General features: G+C 52.3%; 2 protein-coding genes across 2 annotated transcripts; one reads left to right on the plus strand and one right to left on the minus strand.

Moving 5' to 3' along the window:
* Positions 1-576: 576 nt before the first annotated feature.
* Positions 577-2,537, plus strand: CONPUDRAFT_78128 (uncharacterized protein; the record flags this gene model as incomplete). Its single annotated transcript, XM_007777308.1, has 7 exons — positions 577-634; positions 686-926; positions 956-1,220; positions 1,271-1,471; positions 1,521-1,709; positions 1,739-2,002; positions 2,052-2,537. The coding sequence occupies 7 exons, from the start codon at positions 577-579 to the stop codon at positions 2,535-2,537; spliced, it is 1,704 nt and encodes a 567-aa protein (XP_007775498.1).
* An 888-nt stretch (positions 2,538-3,425) lies between these two features.
* On the minus strand, positions 3,426-4,836 carry CONPUDRAFT_67603 (uncharacterized protein; the record flags this gene model as incomplete). The annotated part of the gene is given in 5 exon segments (XM_007777149.1): positions 3,426-3,875; positions 4,001-4,224; positions 4,243-4,381; positions 4,433-4,542; positions 4,590-4,836. 5 exon segments carry the CDS (start codon positions 4,834-4,836, stop codon positions 3,426-3,428), a joined length of 1,170 nt encoding a protein of 389 aa, XP_007775339.1.
* Between the last annotated feature and the right edge of the window lie 3,370 nt (positions 4,837-8,206).

Here is an 8,206-nt window from a genome sequence, read left to right on the forward strand (position 1 = left end):
TAATCTTATCTAGCCGCGGGCATCTGGACCCGCTACGGTTCCGGGGCGTAGATAAGGTGAATGCTAGCCCGGCTTCATATTGGCATCCTAGAGGGTTTGAAAGGATCGGCGAAGCTGGGCTAGGGAAGCAATAGGGATACGCATATTTATAACTACTAGCTCATGTAGCCTGTCTTTGGCTATCTCATCTGATCGGACTGTAGATAGAAGCACTAATGGAATGGTATTAGCTCAGGCTAGCCAACATACAGAAGCTAAACTATGATCGAAGCCTGACGCGCCGATCGCGCCCCTGCGCACTGCAGCTGTAGCCTGCCCGCTTCCTGCCCTCCCCTGCTCGTTCCCTGCTCATTCCCTGCTGCATGAGGCTCCTGAACGGTGTCCCTGCTCCTCCGCCCGGTCCTCCTCGCGCTCCAGAGCAGATGCAGACCAATACTGCATTGACACGGCCACCAGAAATTGACGAAGAGGCATGGAACAAGATGCCCGTCGCTCTGCAGATGCAGATCATCGCGTCCCTGCAGCCACAAATCAACCCCGAGCTTCTGTCAATGGGAAATGGGCACGCACCTGACCATGGGTCTCATGTTCGACGCATTGGAGCACCTGAATCACGGACTAGCAACCAAACTAGGTGAGTAAATAACCGTAGAATGATAGAGCATATATCTTACCTCATATCTAGTGAACGCTCCAGCGCTCGAGGCCGGCCCAGGGAACGCAGCGGCTCTAACAACCGGGATGTTGCCTCAACAGTCGACTCGCGGAGCCGACACCAACGTCGACGTGACTCGCACTCCGCGAGCCGAAGCCGGTCTCGATCTCCACCTAGACGCAGGCGGCGTCGCGATGTGTCCAATAGCCGCAGTCGATCTCGATCACCAGCTCGGCAACATCGTCGACACGCATCGTCGTCTCCAACACCCGTTATTCTTGAGAAGCTGACGGCTATCAGCAAGAGACTGGACGATATCGAGGAAAACCAAGCAACGGGAGGGCGAGAGAGTCAGCTTGGTGGACGTGGTGGGAGCCGTACTGGGCGTGGAGTACGAGGTGGACGAGGTGGAAGACGAAGGGGCCGGCTGTCAGGAGCTGCATTACAAGGAACGATGACAGTGGAAGAGCAACGCACTGGTTGTTATGACGCAAACGCCGAGGACGTCACTCTGCCTGCCAAAAAGCTGAAGACACCTACAAGGACCGCTCAAAACGAGTTACTTGTGAGTCTATCTCAAGCTGATGATGGGTTACTGAAAGACACGTACGATAGCAACATCTCAATGGCGCATTTAAGCTATTATGTGGAGTTCATGGTGACGAGAGGTGGCCGACTGATCCTGACGAGGAGCGTAAAAATCCCAGGGCACCAGACGAGGTGTACCTGAACCCGGTTTTTGCTTCACCGGTTAACGACCCGCGAAACGTCAAGGTGCGGCGAGCTGTCACCGACCATGTGTGGTCAGAGTTAAAGGTTAGTGCATATAACCACTTGTACACTGATGCCTGACTCACCGCTATAGACCCCTGGCAATCTTGGCGAGAAGCTGACCAATCGAGCTGTCAAATGGAACAAAGAGAGCCTCTTCGTGTTGTCAAAGACGACATTCACAAGCTTGAAGGAGGTTTGGCAGGTGCAAAATGATTCTGGACGCGAAGCTGCCAAGGCAAGAGACGACAGGGAGCTACGACGATACCAGCGAAGAAAAGCAGTGAGTATCTATATCATGAATCAATGCAGGGACTCACCAGCCTACAGAAAGCTAGTCGGCTGCTCGGAGTGATAGATGAGTACAAGGAGGAGCATGATGGGAATGATCCTACAGAGATGATCATTGCTGACTTGATGTCGGATGAAGAGTCGGGCCCCGAGGAGGGATCAGATGAGACGCTGGAGGAGTGGAAGGTGATGATGGCAAGGGGAAAGGGAGTCAATCCACGTGGGGATGCGTTCGGGACTGCAACATTCCACGAAGTGTTGAGATGTCCCTGGCGCTCGGAGCTTGTGAGCGAGAGAGCAACGTGATTGATACATGACTTACTGTTGATTACAGCTCGAGACAATCCTCGCTTGGCTGCGAGCCAAGTGGTGGGAACTGCTGGACGTTAAGAAGAGGAAGCGGTTCACCACACACATGGTCCGCACCGACCGCATGACTTCTCGGATCCCAACTGAAGCGCCCTGGGACTGTTGTATCAACGCGGGATGGCATGCAGAGAATGTCAACGAACCTGAGTACGAAGTCTACAAGCTAGGGGACTGGTACAGGTATGGCGACCCACCTGCGTTCAAAGCGCCGGGTCCTCCGCAAGAATTAGCACAGGCCACTTCAAGCGGAGGAAATGGGCAGCCCGGACCAAGTGGGGGTGACAAGAGTGTGGAGGCGAGGCCAAGCGAGAGCGGCGAGGGTGGACAGATTGGACCAAATGAGGGTGGTGAAGGAGGCGCGCAGCCGAGTGGGAGTGTCCAAGGCGGTGGACGTGAGGAATTGGGCAGTCGGGTTAATGCACCATCAAGTGGGTGGGGCATTGAGCAGTGACAGAGGTGAGCGAGGTGTGTAATGAACGAACGTCATTTCTTGGTCAGCAAACTGCTATGGGTTTTAAAAAAAAAAAACGGAAAAACTTACTTTCTGCGGGTCTTGATCGGGTTTCTACTACAAAATCGGGTACTAGTGTTGTAGGGTAATTGTTGTCAGCATGCTAATATGTAGAAGAGTGTAGGTACACGCACTCTGTTGAGACTGGTTGTAATCCAGAGTGGTGGATCTGTTGTCTCAATGACCCCACGAGCAACTTGACATTGGATGTAGTCGAAGGGAAGAACACGAGGCAAAGGGCTGGTGTCAGGTTGGTATGCGCTCACTTCAAAGAATTTGACATCAAGCTCCGGGCTATGCACAGTGTTAGAGAATTGTATATGATCAAGAGACAAGCGGGTACGTACAAGCCATGCCATGGATCATCTTCTATGGGCGACAAATCGACCTCTTTCATCCAGCGAAGTTCTGCAAATAATTGATGACGCATATTAGGTGGTGTCCCAGGCTGATCATGGGAGAAAATCCCAGTAACTTCGCCATAAAGTGGGCCCACTCCGTCATAGTAAGCCTTGATGATTGAGGAGCTCGCAGATTGGCTACGGCTAGCTGAGACAGAAGCAACACGGCGGCCATCAAGGATCGCGTGCTGGTAGTAGAACGCATGATCATTGAGGGTAATTGCATTGGGAGAAGCGGCAGGCTGAAGTGAAAGGCGGAACGTTACCGCTGCTCCCGCTGCCGTTGCGCCAGCATTATAATAATCACGCATGTATACGCGTGTGTAGTCCTTCATTCGCTGAGTTGTTTCACTAGTACGGGGGCCTGGGCTTGCATGCTGGCGAGAGGACAGCTCTAGCATAGTAAATCAGAGTCGCACTGAGGGGCTCAAGTATAAGACGTACCATCAGAAGCAAGAGCATCTCGAAGAGTACCACCCTCATCAGGCTGATGGAGGATTGTTTCGAGGACAAGCTTGGTATAACTATTGTCGGTGTCATGTACAATCACGCGAGCCTGAAAGAAAGCACAATCAAGCTTGAAACAAGTATGGAAATTCAGACTGCGTACCATAGAGTCAATGCGAGAGGCTCGCGCAAACTCGCGCATCATAGAAATCTCCACCTGCCCTCCGGTCCAGTTGTTGGTGTTCGAACTTTTAAGAACCTTATTGAGGTGTTCGGATAAGAATGCCCAAAAGTTATAGACAGGGCCATAATCGAGTATTTGATCGGATAAGTGAGTGGCCCAATGAAAGTTTGGCCGGAGGGCATCAACCCCATAGATCTGCGCCAGTGTTAGAATATTTGTATTTGTATAGAGAGATAACGCACTTGTCTATAGTTGACAAGATAGTTGTGAAGCAGTTGGTTTGCACGCTGCAAGTCATCCGCATGAATTGAGCTGCTGCAAAAGATCTTGAGCGCCGCAGAGAACCGAAGGAAATTAATGGGCTCGTCAACATGCATACGTAGCTTTGGTGGCATGGGCTTCCTTGGCTCCCTCTCACCCTTCCCCTTCTTCTGCTGGCCAGTCACCGAAGTTTGCGTGCCCTGGCGAGTGAGCTTCCAAGCAGCAACATCTTTCTCATACTTCCGAAGACGGGCGGGGTATGATGCAGCCGAAGTGCGGTGCTCAGACTGGGCCTCATCAAAAGAAATATCCCATATGATGGGTATCTGCGTGTCTATTCATAATGAAACACAAGGATAAACAACAAGTGAACGCACGAGAAGGGGCCATGCAGTTGTGGTGGCAAACTTATACTCGTCTGCTGTCAACGAACCGCCTGCTGGTTCGCCCACGCGCGCAGGTAGTTTGCCCGCCCACGCTGGTACCTCAAACTGATGGATGTGAGTAGTCCATAGTCAGAAAGCTGTGAAGAGACGGCTTACGTTCGCGAGGAATTTGTGAATAATATCAAGTTCACGTGCCCTAGTCGAAGTAGCCGCACGAAGTGTGGACGTCTGAATCCACCGGTCAAACCACTGTGATTTGGCTATACCTATCGTAATGTCAGCAACACAAATTTCTGAACCATATACACCTCACCGAGTAGAAGATTATGCATAGGGTCAATGACCGTCTGCCGTACCACATCAAAGTAAGGGAGACGGGCAAGTTCCGTCCACCTGATACCATACTTGTCAAAGTGTGTCTGTCGTTCTGTTTCATCGACAAGTGCTCTGGCCTCGTGTGCATGTTGCCGATGTTCTGACCCTGTGCGACGCTCAAAACCTTCAGATAACACCACACCGCATGAGGTAATTAAAGTGCAAGTGTACGTGTCACGTACCATTTGCAAAAGATTGATCAGAGTACAGCTGTGTTTGCGGTGCTTTGCACTTTGGACACGGCGCTACACCGTGGGCATGATCAGCAAAACCTGAGACCTTACACATTGCCGGATGGTCGCAAATCACTCCCAGTAGAACAACACGAACACGTCGGCCTGCAGGAACAATGAATACAAGAATAGATTATTACTGAAGACGGATACCGTTTGGGTGTTCCGGGGTATAATACACCACACCTTCTTCATACAGCTTGATGAGATCGTTAACAATGAGCTTCAGATACCACTGAAGCTGTTCGGCAGTCGGCTCGCGAGGGCCTGGTGTCATAAATGACACTAGGAGATTCTCGGCCCGATAACTGAGCCTGGAGTAAGCATACAGGCATCATCATATGATTAAATGACTTGCCGCAAAGCTCGTGGAAGGTTTGATACACAGAAAGAAAGCACCCCTGATGAATGACTTGGGCCGTAAACACTAGTCTTACGACCAAACCTTATATAACAAATGAGTAATCCCAAACACGAGACACACAGACACGCACCAATCAATGCTCATGGTCACACCAATCCGTAGCTCACCTGAGTTGTCCGTTCGCGAGAAGAATGGGTCCGTGTGATTAGGCATCTTCGCCTCACTCCAGATACGCCCATCGCTGATGTCATGGAGTTGGCCATCCTTGGGAGTACGGGCCTTCCACGACTCGCACATTGCCTCGACACCAGGTTGTGCAAGAAAATCAGCAAGGAGAGATGACGGTAGTTGTAGTGGGGCTGCACAGATAGGTGGTGGTGGTTTTGGTGGGCGTCCAGTCACCATGCGGAAGATCGAATTAGATACTGGCCTGTATATTCGTTCATTGCATCCAGGACATATTGATTTAACCGAACTAGATGGCGAGAAAATACGATGACAACTCTGACACACCGGATAGATGCCAAATCGATCTCCGAGGTCCAATTTCTTGATCGTGGTGTTGAGGGTGAGGATGAGAGGATTGACGTCGCGATCGATAAGACCGAGAGCAGTGAGGATAATATTACAGCTTTGGAGGATCAGCGCACATGCACGGAATGAGACTCGGTGCCTGGTGTGAAGAAAGGCGACGAGGAATATGATGATGCAGCCGTACCATGTATCATGCGTGCTAGTGTACGCGGTTTGGGGGGGAATTGGTGCCTCGTAATGGTCTGGAGTGGGTAGCTCCAATTCCTTGGCTCGTGGTGCTGCCGCCGGAAGACGTATAACAAGCCTCTCCTCCTCTTCTTCGCCCTCGACTTCCTGAGTATGAAGGAGTGGATTGTTGTGTATCTCCTCACCTCCATCCGAGTCGTCGTAGAGTCCAAGTTCATCTGCATTGTTGTGATCAGGAGCTAGCTTGGAGACTGGTGGAGCATCCGAGTCGTCTTCTCGTTCAATTGGAGCAGCACGGACTCGTGCTTTACGACGGGGCCGTTTGGATCGGGATGATGGCAGGGGTGCAGGTGTGAGGACTGAAGATGACGACGGAGGTGCGACACGGGCCGAGGATGATGACGCTGATATGGGTATGCGAGCTGAGGACGATGCTGTGCCTGGCAGAGGCTCGACGCCCGCCTGTTGCTCTCGATGAGACGAGAACGTGCGTGAGAGGGAGGGAACTGTTGCTGAGGAGGTGGTCGATGAAGGAAACGATGGCGACGAGATAGACCTCGTCACAGGAAGGTGATGTGGTGGAGACGAGGAGGGATGATCCGGTTCTATGTCCATGTCGTAGTCATCATAAGGAGCCGCAGGAGGGCTAGCAGGTGTTCTAACAAAGACTATAGTTAGCGCGAGCGTACAAAAACACCGAAAATAGGGGCAATTCCGCATCGGGGACGGCCATCGTCGACGTCGTTCGGCTAATTTCCGCATCGTTGATGCGCTTTTAGCCGAGACGCAGTGCTCATCGTTGCTCGCAGCGATCGGATTGCCCCGGATTGTCATCCGATCGCCCCCGAAACAGCCATTTTACGAAACCAGGAATAAATGAAGAACTCACGAGCGAGAGGATGCTACGACTTGAGGTTGACTGGGTGCCTGACCCACAGACGGAGCAGAACTCCCCGGCCGGGTGACGCTGGTGCTGGGCCTCGACAATGATGCTCGTCCACGCTGAGCGATGAGCGAGGGTGTATGCGTTGACCGGCGAGGAGCAGCTCGGCCGCGATTGTGGATAGACGAGGCCGACCTCAATGCCTCTTGCTGAACGTGGTAATCACGGGTACCTGGAGCGACGAGAAAACCTCGGCCGTCATCTCGAGCTTGCTGGCAAGACGAGCACGGGCACTCGACAGCGTTGCGGGTACGAAGATCCTGTGGCTAGGTAAGCGGATACGAGGGGCTACCGGTACGGTTGGCACGTACCCGAGACATGCCTGCGCGCACGTCGAAGCGAGAGGAAGGAGGGAGCAGGAGAATGAGGACGTGGGTGGGTGGGAGAAGGGCGTCGTCGAGGGAAGGGTGTCGTCGAGGGAAGAGGAAGAGAGGCGGGCGATGGAGAGCAAAGATATTTGCTAAGTCTATAAGTACATGGGGTGCTTGCTCGTTCACCCTCGCGAGCTAAAGGAGGGCAGTCGAGGTCAAGTAGGAGTCATGAGAACACTTACCTAGTTCACTCTCTGTAGATCGCCTCGGACACTCACAGCTGAGATCGTCTAGTGAGCAAAAGGTAGCTGGTCTATTGCAAGGTGGGAACGGCTCCGTGTACATGCGGGAGGTCGACTAAACATACAACGTGAGGAGACGAGCTCGCGTTCTGTAGCCGGAACGAACCCGAATCGAGGAGCTTCGCCTACATGAAGCCTTCGATCAGGTCCGGCTAACCGAGGCAAGCCGCGGCTAGCCCAGCTTGGTTTCTCACGGCTCATCGAGCCCTAAACACAGTGTCTGTTGTTGGATGGCTACCCCAAGACTCAAGGCCCTAGTGGGCACACCTGGACCCGAAGGACGCTTTGTCTACACAACCACCTCTAGCATACATCTACTAGTTGCACTGGCTGCGCCCAGGAGAACACATCTACTGCACAACGAGGCCCATCTTAAGAGTGCTAGGAGGAGATCAATATTTGTGAACAGCATATCAACGGCAGTGGCTACTTACGAGCGAACTATATGCGTTTGTCTACATAACAACCTCTGGCATATATGTACTGAACAATGAGGCCCGCTAGTGGAGGTCGACGGAATGCAAAACAAGGCGACCGATATTGGTGCTAAATAACTGTTCATTTTTTATATACTACAAACCTGGTCATGTTTAGAGGAACGTCATACAAGTCTCAACAGGGTTACCACTGTCGGGGCGTCAACGCATCTGGCCAGGTCCACCGCATTGCGCACATTCAGAGC

The sequence above is a fragment of the Coniophora puteana genome (genome assembly GCF_000271625.1).
Source record: "Coniophora puteana RWD-64-598 SS2 unplaced genomic scaffold CONPUscaffold_20, whole genome shotgun sequence".
Taxonomy (NCBI): domain Eukaryota; kingdom Fungi; phylum Basidiomycota; class Agaricomycetes; order Boletales; family Coniophoraceae; genus Coniophora; species Coniophora puteana.